This window comes from Ursus maritimus, unplaced genomic scaffold (genome assembly GCF_017311325.1).
Source record: "Ursus maritimus isolate PB19 unplaced genomic scaffold, ASM1731132v1 scaffold_9, whole genome shotgun sequence".
In the NCBI taxonomy this organism is placed as follows: domain Eukaryota; kingdom Metazoa; phylum Chordata; class Mammalia; order Carnivora; family Ursidae; genus Ursus; species Ursus maritimus.
The window spans coordinates 23,382,650-23,407,973 of record NW_024427107.1 but is presented as its reverse complement, the minus strand read 5'-3'; the positions used below and the strand labels follow the sequence as shown (position 1 = coordinate 23,407,973).

At 34.7% G+C, this 25,324-nt stretch overlaps 1 protein-coding gene across 4 annotated transcripts in view; it reads left to right on the top strand.

Moving 5' to 3' along the window:
• STAU2 (staufen double-stranded RNA binding protein 2) overlaps positions 1-25,324 on the top strand; it is a 313,767-nt gene that overhangs the window by 29,766 nt on the left and 258,677 nt on the right. For 2 of the 4 annotated variants that reach the window (XM_040625538.1, XM_040625537.1), the window contains one exon: positions 20,443-20,602. In XM_040625538.1, the coding sequence (XP_040481472.1) occupies positions 20,443-20,602 (160 nt within the window). Of the gene's footprint in view, positions 1-1,797; positions 1,923-6,775; positions 6,907-20,442; positions 20,603-25,324 lie in introns of those variants that run through there. The other 2 variants (XM_008710800.2, XM_008710803.2) reach the window with 2 other exon arrangements.

The window sequence follows — 25,324 nt, the reverse complement described above, 5'->3', positions numbered from 1 at the left end:
TTATTGCCTGCTTTGAGTCAGGTCCTTGAGCATCTTCTTGTTTTTCAGAACCTTGGTGGCCCCGTAAAGACTAGAAAGGACAATAGCAGAGTCTAAAACTTTTACACTGTAAGCTATTCCTTACTTCTGGTATGGTTTGTAAAATAATTCTTTAAATATAAAGGTTATATGTATACATATTCATGGTAAAAAGGTAAAACAGTGTGGTACTACAAAGTAGAAAGTGAGGATTCTCCAGATGCCTGGGTGGCTCAGTCGGTTAAGTATCTGCCTTTGGCTCAGGTCATGATCCCAGGGTCCTGGGATTGAGTCTCACATCAGGCTCCTTGCTCAGCGGGGAGCCTGCTTCTCCTTCTGCCTTCCGCTTCCCCTGTCTGTGCTCTCTCTCTGTCAAGTAAATAAATAAAATCAAAGGGAAAAAAAAAAGAAAGTGAGGATTCTCTCTGTTCCCTGCCAGTTGCATTTCTTCTTTAATGCATGGGCACCTGTTTGATTTAAAAAAGAATTAAAATAAGATCAGACAGTAAGCTGTCCTGTTTTTCATTTAACACTTTGTAATGTTTTCCGTGTTAGTGCATAAGCTCTATACCTCATCTTTTCAAGGTTGCACATCCCATTGTAGTTTATTTAACTAATTATTGATGGATAAATATTTAGCTTGTTTACAGTTCTTGAATTACCTTCTTGCTATGCAGATTGTCACTGTGTATCTTTTATGCAAGTCATCCTGTAGTATGAATACCTGGATGTAGAATTGCTGTTCTAAAGATAGATGCAATTGAAACTTTTTTTTAGATTTACTTATTTATTTTAGAGAGAAACTGCGTGTGTGTGGGGTGAGGGGCAGAGGGAGAGGGAGAGAAACTCAGGCTGATTCTGCGCTGAGCGCAGAACCCATCACGGGACTCGATCTCTCAACCTTGAGATCTGAAACCAAGTGTCAGAGGCTTAACTGACTGCAACACCCAAGTGCCCTGCAATTGAAGCTTTAATCAGTATTGCCAGTTTGCTCACCAGAAAGTTTGTGCTAAGTTCTGTTTGCATCGGTAGAGTTTGCACCCATTTTCTTACATCCTTGCCAATACTTACATGTTCATTTTATCATCTTTATCAGTTTAGTGTGGTAAATTACATTTAACTGGAATTCAAATTTTTATTTCTTTAGACATTAGTTTTTTGAGCAGATGTGTTTATTCAAATTATATGAATACGTTTGCCCTTTTTTCTATTGGATTTAAAAAAATTATTTTATCATCTTTGTGTTTTATGGATGTTAATTTTTCTTTACATGTTGCAATTATTTCTCCAGTTTGTCGATTTTTGTAAGCATCATTTGTGGTATGTTTTGCTGGTATGGGAATTTTATATTTTTATGTTACTAAATCTGTCAGCTTATCCCATTATGATTTTTAGGTTTCCCTTCTTATCTAGAAAAGTCATTTGTCTTACAGGATTATGACAGATATTTAGCCAAATTTTCATGTGCTTTTCTCATATTTTTATATTTTACATTTTAATACTTACGGAATTTATTTTTGTGTTCATATGAGGTAGGAACTTAAATTTTTCCCTAATTGATAGGCAATTAGAACAGAACAGTTTGATCCTTGGGTAGTGATTTTGCTTGGACAACCTTAGGTTATAGTCTAATTTGAAGTTATATGGTTTGTCTTAGTTACAGATATGGAGAGATAATCCTATTTCTCCTAGAAGGCAAGAGCCTATGGAAGGCAAATTCCTTTGCTTTTTTGACTTTTTGTTTTATTTTTTCTTTTTATTTACTTGGGAATTAGGATGAGTCACTTCCAATAGCAGGGCATAGGGGAAGGGAATCCAGCAAAGAGACGTAGAAACTGTGTCCAAGTCATTTCTGGGACCAGGGATGGAAACGGATTCTTCTGTGGAGAGACTTGCCTTGGCAGGTGAGGTAGACTATGTATTAGCAACAACTCTGGCTGCAATTTAACTACTTTAAAAATGTTGCTACTGTAAGTTCTGGCTTAGGAAACTTTTGGTGTTTTGGTGGATTCTGGTCAGTTTTTTCTGCTATTTCCTTCTATGCATTCTGCTAATTATCTACTTGAATTTGCTGGAATGTGATGTGTTTTATGTGCTTTCTCCTGCATGTGTGCTGTGGACAAGCTTGGATTGTCTTTCTCTCTTCTACCCTTACGAGCCTGGTGAATTCCTGCTTTATGTAACTCATCTAATCACCTCCTCTTGAAACCTGCCTTTCAGTACCTCCTTCACCTAAGAACTCCCGATAACAGCCTTATTATAGCACTCGTATTGTAGTACTGTATTTGTTTATTGTATGTGTCTGTTTCTTATACCATTCTCTGAGCTCTCTTGGGACAGGGATTTTGCCTGTTGATTAAAAACTCTCAGCTCCATTATTTTGGTATAGTTTGAAGATTTAAGTCCCAGAGAGTCAGAACATTTTATAAAAATACAAAAGTAGGGTATTTCTCAAAAAGACTAGAGTGTATCTGTTTTTTGTTGAATGTGCTGATACTGTTGTTACAAGTAGCTATTTACTAGTGTTACCTTGTCAAAGTGATGGGGAGTTTCACATAAACAAATTTCATATCAACAAAGATAGAATATTCCCTTACACAAATATCAGAACTCTTAAATGTCTTTTATATCACAGATGGGAATTTTTCAGTGGAAACAAACTTATGATGTCGTAAGTCAGTGGGAAAAATAACAAATACATGCTTTGTACAGAATAGTAAAGAAGTCTGTTTGTGTGAATAAAATCAGCTTATCCTAACAGAACATTTTAACTCAGAATATTTTAGCTTGGAGGGCTACAAAAAAAAGTTTATAAAACTATATCACTGTTTTCATAATCTGATGATAGTATGTTTTAACATATTATTTATAATCACAATAATAATGGATTCTTGTCATTGTTAACAGTTCTTGGATCAACTCATACAGTTATCCAGTAATATAAAAACAACTCTTATTCTTGTTTTACTGTCTAGGAAAGTGACCTTTAAATACTTTCTCAAACTCATATAGGTATCAGTAAGTGGCAAAGATACCCAAAACAGGCTCCAAACCATCATATAGCAGTTGCTCTCTCAAAATGACAAAGTCTTAGATTGTGAAATCCATTATCATTAATTTTATTTACTTCTAAGTAGGCTTCTATTCCAGGCACCAAACTGACTTGAAGCCAATTTCAAAATCTCTTCAGTGAAAACATTCTTAGGTCTCTTGAAAATGTATACCTATACAACAGTGTGTATTTCTCACTTTTTGCACTATTGACTTTTCTAAGAAGTTATATATAAATTAAACTTGTAGATCTCAATTTTTATAGATCAGTTTGTTTTATAGTTTCATAGACGCTTTATTAAAATTTTGGTTTAATTTTTTAAAAAAGGTTTATTGTTTATTTATTTTAGAGTAGTGAGATCGTGTGCCTGCATGATTGGGGGAGGGCAGAGGGAGAGGGAGAGAGAGAATCTCAAATAGACTCCCCACTGAGCGCAGAGCCCCACACGGGGCTTAATCCCATAATCCAGAGATCATGATCTGAACCAAAATCAAGAGTTGGTCACTCAACTCTCTGAGCCACCCAGGCATCCCAAAAATTTTGGTTTAATTTTTAATTATTGCTCTACCACTGAGCTCTGTCAGGTACTTAATACTAATAAGAATCCTGTTTAAATAGAGGCACAGCCATTTAAAGTAAAGTTTTAATCATTTTATAAATAAATTACAACTAAGACTATTTTTAATTTTACCAAATTTAAACCTTTAAATTTTAGTTATAAAGCTCTGTGTGAGATCCTGTGTGTATTGCACACCTTTCACACTAAAACTTCAGCTATACATTAAAATGTTTTATAGGATTCATGTTATTTTTATGCAGCAAGAGGTCAAAGTTAATGGAATATAAGTTTAACACCATGTTATTAGTTGGCACTTTCCTTTAAAGGATTTAGATCAGGTTTTCTTACCAAACAAGTAGATAGAACTATAAACTTATTATTTTTTTAAAATTTAAGTTCAGTTAGCTGAATCATTTTAATGTATAAAAATCTATGCTCTTAAAAATTTTCACTATGGAATTGTCACATTGTGCTTGATACACTCCTAATATTTTTTGCGTTGTAGCAGATGAATATATAGCATTGCTGAGTTATGAAAATTATACAGTAGTATAAATGCTATTTAAGTGTTTTGCAAAATTGGCTGATTTTTTCCAGACTTTAATATTTTTCTCATTTTTAACAAATTGTCATTTTTCTTTGCTTCTTGATACAGATATGGGTATCTGTGTTATCTGTTTTACTTGAGTTATTTAATGCCATGGTATGCAAGGACCCAAACTAATTATAGCCCAAGTCACTTTGTATTTTATATGATGGCTGACTTTCTGGTGCAATTTATAAAATTTACAGTGGAATAAGTAAAATGCAGGCTTCCTCAAACCTCTCTTGACTTACTATTGTCTTTTGTGCTGTTCCGAAAAGTAATAATTACTAGTTTTTTTAAAATTTGTTTGTTTTACATGCCACTTAGAGTGGTTTAATTGTAGAATTGATTGTCAACTGCATTAATTAGTCCTACAGTTGGTTGCTTAGGTTCTCTTTTCTTTTACTTGTGTCGTACTAGGTATTTATGTAGTTTTTTAATCAAATAATTTCTTAATCGTAATGATTGTGATCAAATTATTGTATTAAATTATTGATCCCAAAAAGAGTATGAAAAAGTTAAGAGAATACTGTTTTGTTCATTAAATTTGCCATAGAAAGTTTATAAAGTTTCTAAAACCAGCTATTTCCATTCATTTAATGTATTTTCCGCACATTGTGACTAGTTTAATTGAGCAGAAAGTAGACCATTTGTATGTTTTATGCTTAGTTTTAAAATGTTTCTTGGTATTGATTAAGAGGAGATGAAAGAAAACTAAAAAGCAGTTAATGTGTCTATAAATGAGATGAGTGAATAATACAGGATAAAATAATATAGTATTAGGAATATTTTGAAGCTGTTATAATTGTGGTGGAATTTAGAATACCATACATTTAAAAATCTTAACCTCAAAACAACCTGCGAGTTAAGTAGGATAGATTTATTATACCCTTATCTTAAGAATAAAGCACCGAAGGCTTAGTTAAATTAAATAAAAATCATTAAGACCTTGCAGGTTAGGGAAGGATTTCTTTTTCTTTTTCTTTTTTTTTTTTTAAAGATTTTATTTATTTATTGGACAGAGAGAGACACAGCTAGAGAGAGGGAACACAAGCAGGGGGAGTGGGAGAGGAAGAAGCAGGCTTCCCGCTGAGCGGGGAGCTTGATGCGGGGCTCGATCCCAGGACCCTGGGATCCCAGGACCCTGGGATCATGACCTGAGCTGAAGGCAGACACTTAATGACTGAGCCACCCAGGCGCTCCTAGGGAAGGATTTCTTAAACAAGACATAGCAAGCACAGACTGATAAATATAATATGTAAAATAATAGAAAAAAAGACAGGAGCCGTTCTCAAAGAGGAAACCCAAGTGATCAGTAACATGAGAAGATGATTAGACTCACTAGGAAGATGGGAATGCAAATTAAAATAATAGTGGGGAAAGCAAAAAATAATAGAGAGATACACTTTGTCAAACATCAGATTATCAAAAATTAAAATACCTGACCATACTGCATGTTTTCAAGGTTGAAGGGAAGTGGTAATTCTCATACTGCCAGCAGAAGGTAATTTGGTACAATCATTCTTAGTGCCATTTGGCAGCATGTTTTTACTCGTAAGGGTAAAGAATTGAAATAACTTAAATGTCTATCAGTAGGGGAGTGGATTAGAAAACTGATGTGGTATTGTGATGGAAATTATACAGCAGTTAAAAGTAATGCAATGGATCTATATAAGTTATAATATCAAAAACATAATGAAGAGTGAAGGAAGGAAGTTGTGAAAGTTATATGTTATATTACTATTAATGTGACTACAAAACCATATATGTCTCAAGACTATATTTTCATGGATATACGTACATGCATATAAATGTATTTTAAAATATTCCAGAGGGATATATTCTAAATTCATATAGTAGTGGTTTCTGGAAAGGATAAAGGGAACTTAACTGGAATATAATACTTTTTTTTTAATGAGACTTAAACATGGAAAATATTAATTTCAGTTCTAAGTTGGAAGAACATGGACATTTGTTAAATTATCCTTTCTACTTCTTTTATACTTTGTTAAAAAAAGAAAAAGAAAAAGAAGTCACTAAAAAACAGTAGTTGGAAGAGCTAGTACTTAACCTTAGACGTGATTCCCAAGTCTAGAGCTCTTTCAATTAATATGCTGCCTCAAAATTAGAAGGAAAAAAAAAGTAAGATCAAATGATAAAAAAGGTAGACAGAATATAGTTTTATAGTAATAAGAATCAGGAGAATTATGTGTTTATGCTAAAATTTTTTGAGAGGAAAGGGAAGTTATAAGATAAATTAAAAATTATTATAATCATACTATTTAAAAATCTTTAAGTGTGTTGTTATCAAAAAAATGTGTAGAGAGCAATTGATGTACTTAGGGAAAAAGTTACCTTAATTTATTGTTTAAAATGTGATACATATTTCTGTTGCATGTAATGAAAGACTTTAGATGATTTGAATTTTTTATATAAAATTCATGAAAATAATTTAATCCATATTTACAGTCTGACTTCAGTCTAAAAAAGTCAAAACTAGCTTTTCTTCCATTTTGTAAAGTCATTCTTCACAAAAACTTTAAAGCCTTTTTATTTACAGCTTCTCTCCAAGATAAAATGGCAAACCCCAAAGAGAAAACTCCAATGTGTCTGGTAAATGAGTTAGCCCGTTTCAATAGAGTCCAACCCCAGTATAAACTTCTGAAAGAAAGAGGGCCTGCTCATTCGAAGGTAAGGTTATGAAGAGAGGTGGTGAGACATGCTTATCAAAGTCTATCAGATTTATCATCTCAGGTTTTAATTGTGCTTCATTGTGGGGTGGGGGGAGGGGCAGCAGATGACCTGAAGGCTTTTAGTTCTATATTAATAGTATTTAGAAGTCTGTAACTAAACAATTTTATAGCTCATTATGGTTTCCAAAGCTCTTTCCGATATAGTAATTCACAAAAACCTTAACAAATCATGAGATGTGGATTTTGATTTCTATTTCTGTTTTGTAAATTAACTTACACACAGAAAAGTTAAGTGACTTGCTTAATAATAGCTCATAAGTGCTAGTGCCAGCACTGAATATGTGTTCTTTGGCTCCCAAGTGCAGTGTTCTTTCCATTAAATTATAATTGCTAAAGTAAAAATGGTCACAGAGTAAATATAACAAGAGTTACCTAGTGAGACATCTTTTCCAGTGTGATATGGATTACAAGTTTCATCATTTATAAAAGTTGTATGTACCAGTATTGTTATTATTTATGCATTCATTTATAATATTGTTCTCTTAAGTGGAGAAGCAATTTATATTTATATATAGCCTCATACATATGTTTACACATATATGTTCCAAAGAAGTCTGTACTTAATGTATTTATTATGTTTGAGCTTTATTCATACGTTTTAAAAAGTCTCAGTTGTACACAAATTTCTATGGTACATTTTTAACCTTGGATTTGGAGGTTTTGATAATGATCATAAATTTTTGTATGTTGAAGCAATTAATTCTCTAAAAGTTGGTTAATCTGTATAAAGCAATGGCTATTGGATTATTTAATTGTTTTCTGGTACCTCCTTTCAAAGTAAGGGAAATAAAATGAAACTGAAATCTGTTAATTTTGTTCCCTACTAGACACTTTTATGAAGGATTTCTGTGCAACAGTGTAATTTGTTCATAATATTTGTGTAGAGAAAAAAGTTGTGGCCTTGGGTCTATCTGTTAAGTCATTTATCCTGACTGTCTTTTGTACCCGTTAATTCATAGTCATTTCATATTCATTCCCTTAATCATGTTGAACTGTTTGCATTTCTTAGAATGTTTCATGTTTTTTTCACCTCTCTCAGCTTTGCCTGTGTTGTACTGTCTCCCCGCCTTGAAGGTCCTTTTGTTCTTACGCATTTTTGAACACTCAACTCACATAGCACATCTTCTAAACCTCTGTGAAATTTCTCTGATCGCTCCACTGGGACTTCAGCAGGACCTGCCTTCCTCAGGTGTGGTCACTGCTGTGCTGTACGTAATGATACCTGTTGGTCATTACTATTGTACTAGACTGAGCTTTTGTTAAGGTTATTGTTCTTCAGTATTTTATGGCTCCTGTAGGATCTGTCTTCTTAGCTCCTCATTTCTAATTCCAGGAATGCTTCCTTGAGATGACTCCCCAGCTCTGAATTTCAAGTTAATAGACTAACCCCCACGTCACCTCACGGTAGTCATTTGTTGACCTCTGGGTGATTCCATCACATTTCTCATGCCTCACTTCTACTTTAACTCATCATGTTTTAATTTTTGTGATTTCACCAAGTAGATGATTGTTCTAACATGCTGACATTTCAGTTTCTTGCACTTCTGTTGTTACCTTGCTTCCCTCTCCTCCAGTGACTCATTCCTGTGATCATATTCTTGACTTTATCATAACCTATCACTGCAAGACCCTCCATAATTTTAATCTCAAGCATTCATCTCTGTCTGACACTTCTAACTTTCTAGTTCATTCCCTCTGCTTCACTGTAGTACTTCTTCCACACCACAGATGCATGGACTCTTCCACTCTTTTACTGTTCCTCACTCCCGTCAGTCCTCACATGGTTCTTATCCAGCTTAAATTCTATATGCCTTGTATGTACCCTCAGCAGCCTTGCTCCCCTGGGTTAGCACTTGCTGAGTGTCACTTACTTTCTTGGGAGATTAACCAGTTACATGACAGTTTACATATCTATGTACGTATATATGTTTGTGTGTTATACACATACACCACCGTAGTGATTCTCAACTTTGGTTGTTCATTGAAATCACCAAGGAAGCTTTAAAAAATACTTATGCCTGAGTCTTACCCTCAGAAAGTCTAATTTGGTTGGTCTTGGATGAAGCCCAGACATGGGGATTTTTTTTTTTTAAGCACTCAGATAACTCAAATGTGCATCCAGAGCTGAGAAACATAAAATAAATGCCTTCGAAGTGGTGTAGAATTATCTTTTCGTACGTACTTTTTGAAGGGAAGTAGTGATCTGTCTTACATTTACATGCTTTCCTCTTTCCTCCACTGAGTCTTCCAGAATCTGAACAACTTACGGCAGCTTTTCACATGTGACTATTAAATAACAAATTGTAATGTTTTCTTTGCCCTCTTTTGTTTTTCTGCTCACTTGCCAGTTGAACTCTGAAGCAGTTTGGTAGCCCTTGTATTAACATCAGTTATTACGACATTGCTGTATGTCCTAGGTACCCAAGTACAGTCAGATTTCTAAAGAAGGCTGTTATAATGTAGCGTATAAGAAAGAGAACCAGAAGGAACACCAAATGTATTTTCTTCTTCTCCTCAATTTCCCTAATTTGAGAAGTTTTCAGTATGCATAAGGAAGTGTTAAGAAAGCTCCAGTAGCTGCACTCTGAGGTTTATTTTGGAATAGATGTCACTGAGGGAGACAGGATCACCCGCCCAGTGGCCTTGAAGCCAAGTAGTCATTTTTTTTTTTTTTTTATCCTAGATAGATTTGTCAAGCTTGATCTTTGCCCTGCATTATCCAGGTTATGTGGCCTTGAGCAAGTAATTTAGTGTTTCAGTTTTCACATCTGTAATTTGAGAAATATGATATCTGTTCTAGTGTAGTGTAATGGAATGATGATTTGTAAATTCTTAGCAACTGTGTTGATGATGGGAGTATCTGGACAATTTTATCATTGCTTGTTAGTAGTACATAGGATTAAAAAAATCCTTGGTAAAATATCTACTATTTCCTATACCATAGGGACTTTTCCTCCATCAAAGCTTCCTACTTTGGTGTCTTCTCTGATGTCTTTCTTTGGATGTTGTGGATACAAGTCCCTCATTAGCTATATGTTTGGCAATTATTTCCTCCTACTCTGTGGCTTGCCTCTTCTTTTTTTTAACAGTGTCTCTACAAAGCAGTAGTTGTTAATTTTGATGAATTCCAATTTATCCATTTGTTCCCTGTATAATTGTACTTTTGGTATCATGTCTAAGAAATCGTTGCCTCATACGAGATTATAAGATTTTATCCTATTTTTTTATAGATATTTTATTGCTTTAGGTCTTACATTTAGATGATACATTTAGGTCTTACATTTAGATGATACATTTAGGTCTTACATTTAGATCTAATTGCCATTTTGTGTTAATTTTTGTATGTCATGTGAGATATGGAGCGAGGCTTATTTATTTTTTTGCAAGTGGATGTCCAGTTGTTGAAGAGATATCCTTTCTTCACTGCGTTGCTGTGCACCTTTGTCAAAAATCAGCTGTCCATATATGTGTTAATTTCTGGAGTCTTCTGTTTTACTGATTTATTTTCTCATCTTTATGTAAATGCTGTGCTGTTTGGTTTGCAGTAGCTTTATGATTCTTGAAATCTGGTAGTAGTAGCCCATTAATTTTGTTCTTCTTTTTCAGAATTGTTCCTTTGCATTTTTATACGAATTTAAAGTCAGCTTGTCCTTTCTATAAGACACCCTGCTGGGATTTTGAATAGAACTGCTGTGAATCTATAGCTCAATTTGGGGCAAATTAACATGGTAGGAAAATTGAGTCTTCCAATACATGAACAAAGTATCCCTCATTTATTTAGATATTATTTAACTTCTCTCAACAATATTTATAGTTTTCAGTAGTCAGGTATTTTACATCTTCAGATTTATCCCTAAGTATTTCATATTTTTGATGCTATTGTCAGTGGTCATGTTTTTAAATTTCAGTTTCTTGTTCTTACTGATTATTGCTATTGTATAAAAATACTCCAATTTTTATGTGTTGATATAGTATTCTGAAGTCTTGCTAAACTCCCTTATCAGCTCTAGTAGCTTTTTAAAAAATTCCTTTTTAGATTTTTTTGGGGATTCCACATGTCATTTATGAATAAAGACAGTTTAATTTTTTATTTGTTTTATTTTTTATTATTTTTTAAGATTTTATTTATTTGAGAGAAAGAGAGAGACAGAGATAGCGAAGAGAGAGCATGAGCAGGGAGAGGGAGAAGCAGGCTCCCCGAGTCGGGGTTCAATCACAGGAACCTGGGATCATGACCTAGCTGAAGGCAGACACTTAACTGACTGAGCCACCCAGGCGCCCCATAAAGACAGTTTTTAATCCTACTTTCCAGTCTTAATGTCTTTTATTTATTTCTCTTGCCTGATTGCATTGGCTAGAACTTATAGTACCATGTTGAATAGATGTGATGGGAGCAGACGTCTCTGAACTTATTCCTGATCTTATAGACAGTCATTTCCCCCATAAATTGTGATGTTAGATGTACCTTTTTTGTAGATGCCCTTTATCAGACTGAAAAAATTCCTTTCTATTTAACATTTTCTAAGAGGGTTTTCTTTTTTTTTTTAAGATTTTATTTATTTATTAGATGGAGAGATACAGCGAGAGAGGGAACACCAGCAGGGGGAGAGGGAGAGGGAGAAGCAGGCTTCCCGCCAAGCAGGGGGCCCGATGCGGGGCTCGATCCCAGAACCCTGGGATTACGACCTGAGCCGAAGGCAGACGCTTAACGACTGAGCCACCCAGGTGCCCCAAGAGAGTTTTTAACATGGATAGATGTTAATTTTTGTCATGTGGTTCTACATTGATTGAGATGGTAATATATGGTTCTTCTGTTTTTAATCTCAATATTGTGAATTATGTTGATTGACTCTCAAATGTAGAATCCACCCTTGCATTTCTGGGATAAACACTTGGTTATAATATATTAGCTCATTTCTGTGTTGATGAATCCCATTTGTTAATATATTTTTTAAGCTTTTATTTAAATTCCAGTTAGTTAACATAAAATATGATATTAGTTTCAGGTATACAATATAGTGATGCAGCACTCCTGTACAACACCTGGTGCTTATCACAAGTGCACTCCTTAATCCCCATCACCCATTTTACCCATCTCCCTACCTACTTCCCCTCTGGTAACTATCAGTTTGTTTTCTATAGTTAAGAGTCTGTTTCTTGGTTTGCCTCCCTCTTTCTTTTTTTCCTCGTTTGTTTTGTTTCTAAAATTCCACATGATTGAAATCATATAGTATTTGTCTTTCTCTGACCGACTTCACTTAGGATTATACTCTCTAGTTCCATCCATGTCATTGCAAATGGCAAGATTTCATTCTTTTTTTATGGCTGAATACTATTCCATTGTGTGTGTGTGTGTGTGTGTGTGCGCGCGCACACGTGCGCATGCGTGCATATCTCCCACATCATCTTTATCCATTCATCAGTTGATGAACATTTAGGCTCTTTCCATGATTTGGCTATTGTAGATAATGCTGCTATAAATGCTGGGGTGTGTGTATCCCTTTGAGTTAGTATTTTTGTATCCTTTGGGTAAATACCTAGTAGTGCAGTTGCTGCATTGTAGGCTACTAATACATTGAACTTTTTGAGGAGCCTCTGTACTGTTTTCCAGAGTGGCTGCACCAGTTTGCATTACCACCAACAGTGTAAGAGGGTTCCCCTTTCTCTGCATCCTCTCCAACACCTTGTTTCCTGTGATGTTCATTTTAGCTATTCTGGCTGGTGTGAGGCGATATCTCATTGTGGTTTTGATTTATATTTCCCTGATGATGAGTGATGTTGAGCATCTTTTCATGTGTCTGTTGGCCATCTGTATGTCTTCTTTGGAAAAATGTTCGTGTCTTTTGCCCATTTTTAACTGGGTTATTTATTTTTTGGGTATTGAGTTTTATACGTTCTTTATATATTTTGGATACTAACCCTTTATTAGATATGCCATTTGCAAATATCTTCTCCCATTCCATAGGTTGCCTTTTAGTTTTGTTGATTGTTTTCTTCGCTGTACAGAAGCTTTTTATTTTGATGAAATCCCAATAGTTTATTTTTGCTTTTGTTTCCCTTGCCTCAGGAGATACATCTAGAAAGAAGTTGCAACAGTTGACGTCAAAGAGGTTACTGTCTTGTTCTACTCTAGGATTTTAATGGTTTCCTATCTCACAGTTAGATCTTTCATCCATTTTGAATTTACTTTTATCTTTAGTATAAGAAAGTGGTCCAGTTTCATTCTTTTGCATGTTGCTGACCAGTTTTCTGACACCATTTGTTGAAGAGATGGTCTTTTTTCCATTGGATATTCTATCCTGCTTTGTTGAAGATTAATTGACCATACGGTTGTGGGTTCATTTCTGGGTTTTCTATTCTATTCTGTTGATCTCCATGTCTATTTTTATGCCAGTACCATATTGTCTTGATCATTACAGCTTTGTAATATAACTTGCAGTCTAGAATTGTGATGCCTCCAACTTTGCCTTTTTTTTCCAAGATGGCTTTGGCTTTGGGGTCTTTTGTGGTTCCACACAAATTTTAGCATTGTTTGTTCTAGCTCTTTGAAAAATGCTGGTGGTATTTTGAGAGGGATTGCATTAAAAATGTGTAGATTGCTTGGGATAGTATAGACATTTTAACAGTATTTGTTCTTCCAGTCCATGAGCATGGAATGTTTTTACATTTCTTTGTGTCCTCTACAATTTCTTTCATTAGCGTTTTATAGTTTTCAGTGTATAAATCTTTCATCTCTTTGGTTAGGTATCTTATGGTTTTTGGTGCAACTGTAAATGTGATTGTTTCCTTGATTTCTGCTTCTCCTTCATTGGTGTATAGAGGTGCTACAGATTTCTGTACATTCATTTTGTGTCATGTGACTTTACTGAATTTGTGTATCAGTTCTAGCAATTTTGTGGTGAAGTCTATTGGGTTTTCTATATAGAGTGTCATGTCATCTGCAAATAGTAAAAGTTTGACTTCTTGTTGATTTGCATACTTTTATTTCTTTTTGTTGTCTGATTGCTGTGGCTAGGACTTCCAGTACTATGTTAAATAACAGTGGTGAGAGTGGACATTCCTTCCTTGTTCCTGACCATAGAGGAAACACTCTCAGTTTTTCCCCATTGAGGATGATATTAGCTGTGGGTTTTTCGTATATGCCTTTACGATGTTGAGATGAGGTATGTTCCCTCAAAACCTGCTTTGTTGAGTGTTTTTATCATGAATGGATGTTGTACTTTATCAAGTGCTTTTTCTGCATCTATTGAAAGGATTACATGGTTCTTATCCTTTCTTTTATTGATGTGGTATATATATCACTGAATGATTTGTGAATATTGAACCACCTTGCAAACGGAACTATATCCCACTTGAATATGGTGAATGATTCTTTTAATGTACTTTTGAATTTGATTTGCTAGTATTTTATTGAGAATTTTTGCATCTGTGTTCATCAGGGATATCGGCCTGAGTTCTCTTTTTTAGTGGAGTCTTTGTCTCATTTTGGTATCAGGGTAATTCTGGCCTCATAGAATGAATTTGGAAGTTTTCCTTCCATTTCTATTTTTGGTATTAACTCTTCTTTAAATGTTTGGTAGAAGTCACCTGTGAAGTCATCTGGCCCTGGACTTTTGTTTGTTGGGAGATTTTTGATTACTGATTCAATCTCTTTGCTGGTTATCAGTCTGTTCAAGTTTTTTATTTCTTCTGTTTTGGTAGTTGATATGTTTTTAGGAATTTATCCATTTCTTCAGGTTGTCCAATTTGTTGTTCCTTAGTTTTTCATAATATTCTCTTATAATTGTATTTCTGTGGTGTTGGTTGTGATTTCTTCTTTCATTTGTGATTTTACTTATTTGGGTCCTTTTTTCTTTTTGATGAATCTGGCTAGGGATTTATCAATTTTATTAATTTTTTCAAAGAACCAGCTCCTGGTTTCATTGATGTGTTCTGTTGTTCTTTTAGTTTCTCCATCATTTATTTTTGCTCTAAGCTTTATTATTTCCTTTTTTTCTGCTGGCTTTAGGCTTCATTTGTTGTTCTTTTTCTAGCTTCGTTAGGTGTAAGGTTAGGTTGTGTATTTGAGATTTTTTTCTTGCTTCTTGATGTGGGCCTGTATTGCTATATACTTCCCTCCTAGGACTGCTTTTGCTGCATCCCGAATGTTTTGGACCATTGTGTTTTCATTTTCATTCATATTCCATGTTTTCTTTTATTTCTTCTTTGATTTCCTGGTTGATGCATTCATTGTTTAGAAGCATGTTGTTTAATCTCCTTGTATTTGTGGTCTTTCCAATTTTTTTCTTGTGGTTGGCTTTAAGTTTCATAGCTTTGTGGTCAGAAAATATGCAGGGTATGTTCTCAGTCTTTTTGTACTTGTTGAGGCCTCTTTTTTTGACCTAGTATGTGATCTATACTGGAGAATGTCCCATGTGCACTTGAAAAGAATGTATATTCTGCTTCTTTAGGATGGAATGTTCTGAATATATCTGTGAAGTCCATCTGTTTCTGTGTGTCATTCAAAGCCATTGTTTCCTTGTTGATTTTCTGCTTAGATGATATATGCTTTGCTGTAAGTGTGTGTTAAAATCCCCTACCATTACTGTATTATTATCAAAGATTTCCTTAATGTTTGTTATTAATCGTTTTATGTATTTGGGTACTCCCATGTTGGGGGCATAAATATTTATAATTGTTAGATTATGATATAGTGCCCTTCTTCATCTCTTGTTACAGTCTTTGGTTTAAAATCTTGTTTGTATATAAGTATTGCTACTTCAGCTTTCTTTTGACCACCATTTGCATGTTTCTCCATTCCCTCACTTTCAATCTGCAGGTGTCTTTAGGTCTAAAATGAGTGTCTTGTAGGCAGCATATAGATAGGTGTTGTTTTCTTATCAATTCTGACACTGTATCTCTTTTAATTGAAGTATTTAGTCCATTTACCTTAAGAATAATTATTGATAGATATGTATTTAGTACCATTTTTTAAAAAATATTTTATTTATTTATTTATTTATTTATTTATTTATTTATTACAGAGCACAAGTAGGGGGCATGGCAGGCAGAGGGAGAGGGAGAATCAAGTTCCCCGCTGAGCAGAGAGCCTGATGTGGGGTTGATCCCAGGACTCTGGGATCATGATCCGAGCTGAAGACAGACGCTTAACTGACTGAGCCACCCACACACCCCTTTAGTGCCATTTTATTACTTGTTTTGTCATCGTTCCTGCAGATTTTCTTTTTCTTTCTTGTCTTTATCACTTTCGGTCTTTCATTTCCTCTCAAAGAGTTCCCTTTAATATTGCTTGCAGGGCTGGTTTACTGGTCATGAGCTCCTTTAGTTTTTGCTGGTCTGGGAAACTATCTCTTCTTCTATTCCAGATGATAGCCTTGTTGGACAGAGTATTCTTGGCTGCAGATTTTTCCCATTTAGCATGTTGAATATATCATGCCACTCTCTTCTGGCTTGTCAAGTTTCTGTGGAGAGATCTGCCCGCTAGTCTTATGGGTCTTCCCTTTATACCACATCATCTTTCTACATTCATCAGTTAATGGACACTTTGGTTGTTTCCATAATTTGGCTATTGTAGATAATGCTGCTGTAAACATTGGGGTACATGTATCCTTTTGAATTAGTATTTTTGTATTCTTTGGGTAAATACAAAATGGATCATAGTGTAGTTCTATTTTTAACTGTTTGAGGAACTCCGTGCTCTTTTGTGCCAGTTTGGATTCTTTGTTTAATATTTTGTGAAGGATTTTTACATCTATCTTTATCAGAGATATTGGTCGGTAGTTTCGATTTATATTGTTTTCCCTAATAATATCTTACTCTTTTTTGGGGGAAGAGTTTGTGTGAGCTGGTATTATTTCTTCCTTAAATATTTAATAGAATTTATCATTGAAACCATCTGGGCCTGGAGTTTTCTTTGTGCAAAGATTTTAAACTACAGAGTCAATTTCTTTAACATATATAGGACTATTCAGGTTACTTATTTCTTCTTGAATGAGCTTTAGTATTGTGTCTTTCACAGAATTTAAGTTGTTGAGTTTATTGGTATGAAGTCGTTAAAAATACTCCCTTGTTATCTTTTTAATACTTTAGGAATCTGGAGTGATGTCACTTCTCTCATTTCCTGACACTAGTAATTTATGTCTTTTTACCCCCAAGATTAGTCTGGCTGTAGGTTTACCAATTTTATTGATCTCTTCAAAGAATAAGCTCTTGATTTTATTGATTTTATTTTCTATTTCATTAATGTTTGCTTTTATCTTTATTACTTTTTTTCTGTTAACTTCTGATTCTTTTTTATTAAGATTTATTTATTTATTAGAGAGAGAGTGCACATGCGTGTGTTGAGGGGTGGGGGCAGAGAGGGAATCCAAGCAGACTCCCTACTGAGCACAGAGTCCAGCATGGGGCTTAATCCCACAAACCTGAGATCATGACCTGAGCTGAAATTAAGAGTCGTCAGATCCTTAACCAACAGAGCCCCTGTAACTTCAGATTTGATTTGCTCTTCTTTTTCTAGTTTTTTAGATCAAAGCTAAAGCTAACTTATTTGAAACCTTATTTTTCTAGAATAGGCATTTAGTGCTAGAGATTTCCTCTTAGTACTATTTTAGTGTTATCTTCTAAGATGTAGTGTTTTCATTTTATCAGTTTAAAATACCTTCTAATTTCCATTTTGATTTAATCTTTTACGCCTGGGTTATTTAGAAATGTATTATGTAGTTTCTAAGTGTTTGGAGATTTTTCCAGAGATTTTTTCTGTTATTAGTTTCTAACTCAATTCCATTAATATCAGAGAACATACTTTGCATCATTGAATCCTTTGAATTTATTGAGACTTGTTTTATGGTCTAGAATATCTTCTTTCTTAGTGAATGTTTTGTGAGAAATTGAGAACAAATGTATTTCTGCTCTTTTTGGGTAGAGAGTTCTTAAAAATGTCAATCAGGTTTTGTTGGTTTATAGTATGTTAATGTGTGCTATATTCTTTATGATTGATTATTAATTGTTATATCACCTATTAAGTGGGGCATTGTATTTATGATGTAAATTGAGGATTTTTTTTACTTCTCTTTGTAGTTCCATTAGTTTTAACTTCATATATTTTGAAGCTGTGTTGTTAGTTGACTAAATGTTCTGGATTGTTAAGTCTTCATTAATTGGCCCCTTTATCCTTGTGAAATGACCTTTGTTATCATTGGTATTAATCTTTACTGTGAAATCTACTTTGTTTGATATTAATATAGCCATTCTGACTTTTCATTGATTTATGTTAGCATGATACATTATTTTTCTATCGTTTTTGTAGTTGAAGTGCATTACTCGTAGGTAGCGTGTAGTTGGATTTTGCTTTTTTTTTAAAGATATTTATTTGAGAGAGAGCGAGAGCGTGCGTGCGAGAGCACACAGGCAGATGGGCAGTGGAAAGGGAGAAGCAGACTCCCTGCTGAGCTGAGAGCCCAATGCAGGGCTCCATCCTAGGATCCCCAATCATGATCTGAGCTGAAGACAGATGCTTAACCAACTGAGTCACCCAGGCACCCCAGAATTTGCTTGTTTTTTTTTTTTTTTTTTTAATGAAGTTTGACAATCTCTACCTTTCAAATGGGGGCATTTACATCATTTTGTTTTAATTTTCACAACAATCCTATGTGTTCTTTTTAGTCCTGGTTTATTAAAGAAATAAGGAAACCGAGAGAAAGAATAGGTAACTGTCCTAACTTTGCACATAGTAAAATGGTAAAGCTACCACTTAAACTCATAAACAATGTGTCCCAGCATTCCTTATTGAAATTATTAAATTTTTATTGTAGTGGGGTTCTTTTTATTTCCTCCAGTTTTATTGAGATATAATTGACATATAACACTGTATTAGTTTTAGGTGTACAATAAGCTAGTGGGATCCTGTAGAGAAGTTTCAGAAAAGCAGAGGATTGACTTGGATACATTTGTATTATATAGAATTTTCATGTTGTTGGTGGTAAGAAGGACAGTTTGAACAGGAAAGTTTTATGTTAAGGGAATGATGTTAGGATGGTCTTATAGTAGTTTAGGGGAAAGAGGATGATATTCCTTGCTAAGACATTGGTAAAGAACATAAAGAGAGGAGGCCAGATCTGAAAAATATTTTTGAAGTTGAGTCAGTAGCTTGATAATTGGATGCAGGTGAGAATGGAGAGAGAAATGGAGACAAGGAAGACCAATTAAAGATGTCTGGCTTGTGAGCCTAGGCAAATGGTGACATCTAGAAGATTAGGAGGCAGCAAAGGTTAAATCATGTGGATTAATCATAGGGGGAAAAAGCAGACAAATCTAGATTATGGTATATTCTTTTGTTGTGCTTTTTCCTTTCATAACATTGACATTTTTGAAGAGTTTAGGCCAGTTGTCTTACAGAATATACCATAATCTAACTTGTTTGGTTTTCCTCCTATGATTAGATTCAGGTTAAACATTTTTGGCCAAGAATACTAAATGCTTCTCATTGGATCATATCAGGTGGTACATGATGTTAGTTTGTATGATACTGATGATGCTAACTTTAATCACTTGGTTAAGGTGTTTTCTACCTGATCTCCTTCCTGCAAATATACATTTATTTCTTTTTAATTAAAAGTATCTTGTGGTTAGTATTTTGTATTCCTACAAAGTAGAAAGCTGTCTATGGAAAACAGCAGATTGTGTGTATTCTGTGACTTGATCCTCAGTTTTAGAAGGTGAACAATAGGTTTTGAGCTCACATGGAAATAATGGTGTGAATGGAGTGTTCAGTTGACAAGGCAAAGGGTGATTATAAAATGAAGATGGACAGGTAGAACTTTTGTGCCACACCACAGTGGGAACATTGAAAGGTTTTACCCTGGAGTTGGTTGGGGTGATACAATTGGATTTGAAGGGGTTTTTTTTGTTTGTTTGTTTTGTTTGTTTTTAAGAGAGAGAGATTTGAGAAATCTTTATGAAGTTAAAATTAACAGAATTTGGTGACTGGTTAAATGTTGATTGTGGAGGATTGAGAGTTTTCTGGTGACATAATATTTAGTGGCATTGCCTGACTCTTTGACGAGATTGTACTAAGTATGACATTCAAGGAATTAGATTTTATAACTGTTACAGGGACAGGGCCTTGTGAATTCTCTTAGTTTCTCTTCTTTGTGCTTATTCTGCTTTTATGAGGACTATTTGAATGACATTGACAATATGACTCTATTTAGGGAAGTGATTTCTTCTTGCTTTATTTTCCCCAGAATGTTCACTTAGAGCTGCTGCTAAGCCTTTGAATGAGTAGAACAGGATCTGGTACAATCTCTTAAAATGATTTCACTAAAATGATCACAATAAGATTTTTGCGCAAATAATTTGTATGGTCACCCTTAGCTCTAAAATTTTTATTCTGTGGTATATCTGTTTTTCTCTCAGACAGCATATTTTACTTCCTGAAGAATTTAATGTTTTCTTTGTCTCTTTATATTTTTCGAAGATGTTCTCAGTGCAACTGAGTCTTGGTGAGCAGACATGGGAATCCGAAGGGAGCAGTATAAAGAAGGCCCAACAAGCTGTTGCTAATAAAGCGTTGACTGAATCTACACTTCCCAAACCAGTTCAGAAACCACCCAAAAGTAATGTTAATAATAACCCAGGTATGGCACTGACTTGTTTCCTTCTGTTGTGTTGCTGTGCTCTATATGTACTGTTCTCTGTCCTTTTCTTTATAGCACGCCATTTGTGTAGTCGGCAGGTATTAGTAGCACACAGAAAAACAACTGAATAATATTTGAAGGTGAGAGAATGAGGAAGGTAATTATAATTATTTTAAAAATTTGCTTTGTGGATACTCTAAAGATGCATTATTTACTTTTTAAATGTTGACGAAAACACATTGGGATACAAAGAACAGAAAGTATGACTGCGTTTTGTTTTAGTTTTTTTTAGTTTTTTATTTTAATTCCAGTATAGTTAACATACAGTGTTATATTAGTTTCAGGTGTACAATATACTGATTCAGAAAGTCTACACTTTACTCAGTGCTCGTCCTGATAAGTGTACTCTTTAATTCCCATCACCTATTTCCCCTATCTCCCTACTCATCTCCCCTCTGGTAGCCATTAGTTTGTTCTCTATAGTTAAGAATCTATTCTTGGTTTGTCTCTCTCTCTCGGTCTCTCTCTCTCTTTTTTCCCCTTTGTTCATTTGTTTTGTTTCTTATATTCCACATATGAGTGAAATCATACAGTATTTGTCTTTCTCTGACTGACTTATTCACTTAGCGTAATACTCTCTAGATCCGTCCATGTCATTGCAAATGGCAAGAGTTCATTCTTTTTTATGGCTGAGTAATATTCATATATATACACACACACATACATACATATAATACATATATATATATATCCCACCTCTTCTTTATCCATTCATCTATGAGTGGACACTTGGGCTGCTTCCATAATTTGGCTGTTGTAAATAATGCTGCAATGACTGAGTTTTTGATAAAGATAGAAATGATCAATTTCTCTTTTTATGTAATATATAAAAGTACACAGTTTAAGAATTAAAAATAGTTATTCTTTATTTTAGCTTAATAGAAAATTATACAGTTAGGCCTAAGCATCTTATTTTGTTTGTTGATGTAGAAATGGTTGATAGAACCATTCAAATTTAGAATACTTATGTGAAGTTTATTAAGAAACTCACAAATCCAAAAAAAAAACCTGTGTGTAATATACTGCTAAGTAAACAAGTTTTCCAGTTTTTATCTCCTAAGAATAATTGTAAAGAATTGGTTCCAGTTGTATATAATAGCAACAACATTGTGTGTCCGGTTGTCTATTCGGAAGAGGCAAACCTGTATTGGACATAATGCATGAATTGATAACATCAAGTTAATAAAGTTCCATGAGTTTAGTACCAGCCCTACATCCATTTACTCATTAATTTATTAAATTAAGAGGTTACCTTCTGACAAATATTTCTTTAGGTATTTTTGTGATGGAGTAAAAAAAAGACTTGTTCCTGCCACAAATGACTCTGTAATCTATTTAATTAGAGTCCACGTGCTCATGCTCATAATCCGATGCTGCTTTCTTTCTCATGTGGCTGTGCTAAGGCATAGTCTGTTCTTCCAAAGACTTCTCTTTCCAAAACTGCATGAGTTTCCTATTACTCCTCCTTTTGCTTCTGCTCAACTGATTCTAGTATTTATTAGGTAGGCTTAGATAAGCAAAATATTATTATAATAAAGAAAATCACCTGTTCTAGTCATTTGAAGTTGGTAAGAAGCTGTCTTCTTTTATAATTTTTAAAAATCCCTTTAGATTACTGATTGATCATTAGTACCACACCACTGCCTCTGTGTGTTAAGCACTTGCTTTTATATATTTAAGAGATACAAAACATTGTCCTTTTCTGTGAAAATTTTACAGTTCTATACATAAAGCACATAATTTAATGGTAAAGAGTAAGAACCAAGTGAATAATAACACTTGTCAGTATTATAAGTAATGATAAACATGGATGGGAGTAGTTGAGGGAAGAATGGAGAGATATAGAGGTGAGGAAAGAATATTCTTGAGTGGAGAGTAGGCAGGTCCTTGAATGGAGAGTCCTCGAATGGAGAGTAGGCAGGTATAGAGGTGAGGAAAGAATATTCTAGGCAGAGGGAGTACAATGAGGAAAGACATTGGAAATAGCACTGTGGACAATAGTTTTGGTAAAAAAAAATTTGGGGGAGTGATTTTTAATTAGAGCAGGTAAGTGACTAGGAAGAGATAAGACTGGAGATATAGTAGGGGTGAATTGTGATGGACTTGAATGCCAGGTTTAGGAGATCAGATTTTATCTGTACTTTAGGCAATTAGTGTTTACAAGCTAGTGGGTGATGTGTTTAAAACATCATTTTAGGAAGTCAGTTTGATATGTGGATTGAAGGTGGAAAATACTAAAAGCAAGATCAGTTAGGAAACCATTGCCATAGTTTATGGGTGAAGAAAAGAAAGGAAACTCCTATGCATCGAGTACTGTATTCCCTCTGCTGTACGATGGTATTGGGAATGGCAGTGGGAATGGAACAGAAGGACCAGTGTTGCTGATCCAGTGGTTGAAGCCATGTTAGAAAGCAAGCTGTTGGGAGCGCAGGGTGTGAAGCAGGAGCGGTGTGTGCCCATCTCTGCATCAGGTCCACTTTAGAGGATTATAATGGGAGCTAAACCAGCAAAGGAGTCAAGGGAAGAAAACAGGAGAGTCCGAAGGGCCAGTGGAGATGAGTTTGCGCTTTTGAGTGTTGCAGTAAGCTGAGAGAATGAGTAGCTTTTTGAAGGTAAAGTTTTAAAATAGAGTATAATACTGCATACTGGCAAGTGCACAGGTTATAACTGTAGAGCCTTGATGCGTTTTGCACTTTGAACACTTGACCAGTACCACAGGCTTTGCCGGTGACCCAGAAGCCTGCCTCATGGCCCCTTCTAGTCGTCAAACAACTCCAAAGGAAGCCACTCTTCTGCTTGTCTGTCTTAAATTCATTGTGCCTGCTTGTTAGAATCATGCACTGTACTCTTTTGTGATAGCTTGTTTTTCTCAGTGTTACATCTGTGAGATTCATCCATGTTGTGTTTAACAGTATAGTATTTTATTGCTGTATAGTATGTCATTGCTGCATGAATATACTGTAATTTATTTATTCATTGTGCTATTGACGGACATTTAGATTGTTTCCAGTTTCGGGCTCTTAGAAATAAAACTGCTGTGAACATTCTTGTATACATTTTTGTTGGGCATGTACACAGTATTGGAATTGTTGGGTCATGGGTTATGCATCTGTTCATTCAAATCAGAGTAAGAATTAAGACCGGAAGTCAATGAGAGTACATAAAAGACAGGTATCATAGCTGCTGTTCTTACATCACAGTCTTTTATTCCTAGACCTTTTGGGAAAGATAAGAAAGCTATTGAGGCATCAGTTAGACACAGTAAGGAAACTATCATAGTTTTGGCCAGATTGAATAGTGAATTAGAGCAACAATTAGAGTATGTCTTTGAAGAGATAATTTCCTTGGAAGTTCAGCTGGAAAAACTTTGACCGTTCTCTTACCTATAGGCCAATTGCTGTAAACTGTGAACATACCCATTTTTAAGTGGTTTTGGGTTACCCAGTTTGGAGGCCCAAACATTCAGCTTACTATTTAATTCAACATTAAATTTTAGTATTTGCTTTTGCCCTATATGTTCACCGTTGTGTTAAAGTATCTTTTATTTTTTAATTTCAAAACAAAAGGGTCAGGATGACAAAAAAACAAAATCAAGCCCGAAAAACCCCAAACATACTTGAGACATATAGGTGACATGTAGTTGAAGCTACTTGGGAGGCTGAGGCAGGAAGATCAGTTGAGCCCAGAAGTTCTGGGCTGTAGTGCGCTGTGCTGATCAAGTGTCTGCAGTAAGTTTGGCGTTGATATAGTGACCTCCCGGGAGCGGGGGATCACCAGGTTGCCTAAGGTGGGGTGAAGCAGCCCAGGTTAGAAACAGCAGATCAGAGTAGTGGGATTTTGCTTGTGAATAGCCACTGCACTCCAACATGGGCAACATAGCAAAACCCCCTCTCTTTTTGCCCTCCCCCAATTTAAGGAATCCTAGGTCTCAAAAAAAAAAAAGTTTGCCCTTTTCCAAGTTCATACTTGAAAAAAATACACATATTATAAATGCATACATAATACATTATGTCAAAGTATAATATTCCCTTCCTACTAGCAATATGTGAGAGCGCTCTACATTCTTATCAACATATGGTCTCTTAAGCTTTAAAAATTTTAGTTATTCTTCTGGGGGTATGGTAGTAATTCAGTGTAGTTTTAATTTTCATCTCCTTAATAACTAATGATGGTGAGCACCTTTTCATATGGCTGTTGGTAGCGAGATCTCTGTTGTAGAGTGCCAGTCGAAATAATTTTCCCATTTAAAAAAACCTGCATCGTCTGTTTTTTAGGTTTTTCTATTTTTGGTTGACTTTAGGATTCTTACATATTCTGGATTCACATCTTTTGTTAGATAACGTGTGTTGCATATCTTTCTATAATGGTATATTTTTCGATGAACAGAAATTCTTTATTTTAATTCTTTAAGTTGGATTTATTAGTCTTTTCCCTTACGGTTAGTATCTTACCTAAGCCATCTTTGTCTGCCACCAAGTTATGAAAATAATCTGATAAAATTTTAAAAGCTTTATTATTTTATTTTTAAAATTTAGATCTAGAGTCTGTCAGGAACTGAGGTTTATGTATGATGTGAGGTAGGGTTCATGATTTTTCTTCTTCTTTTTAATATATAGAGGTTCAGTTAACTCAGCACCATTTATTGAAAAGACAATCCATTTC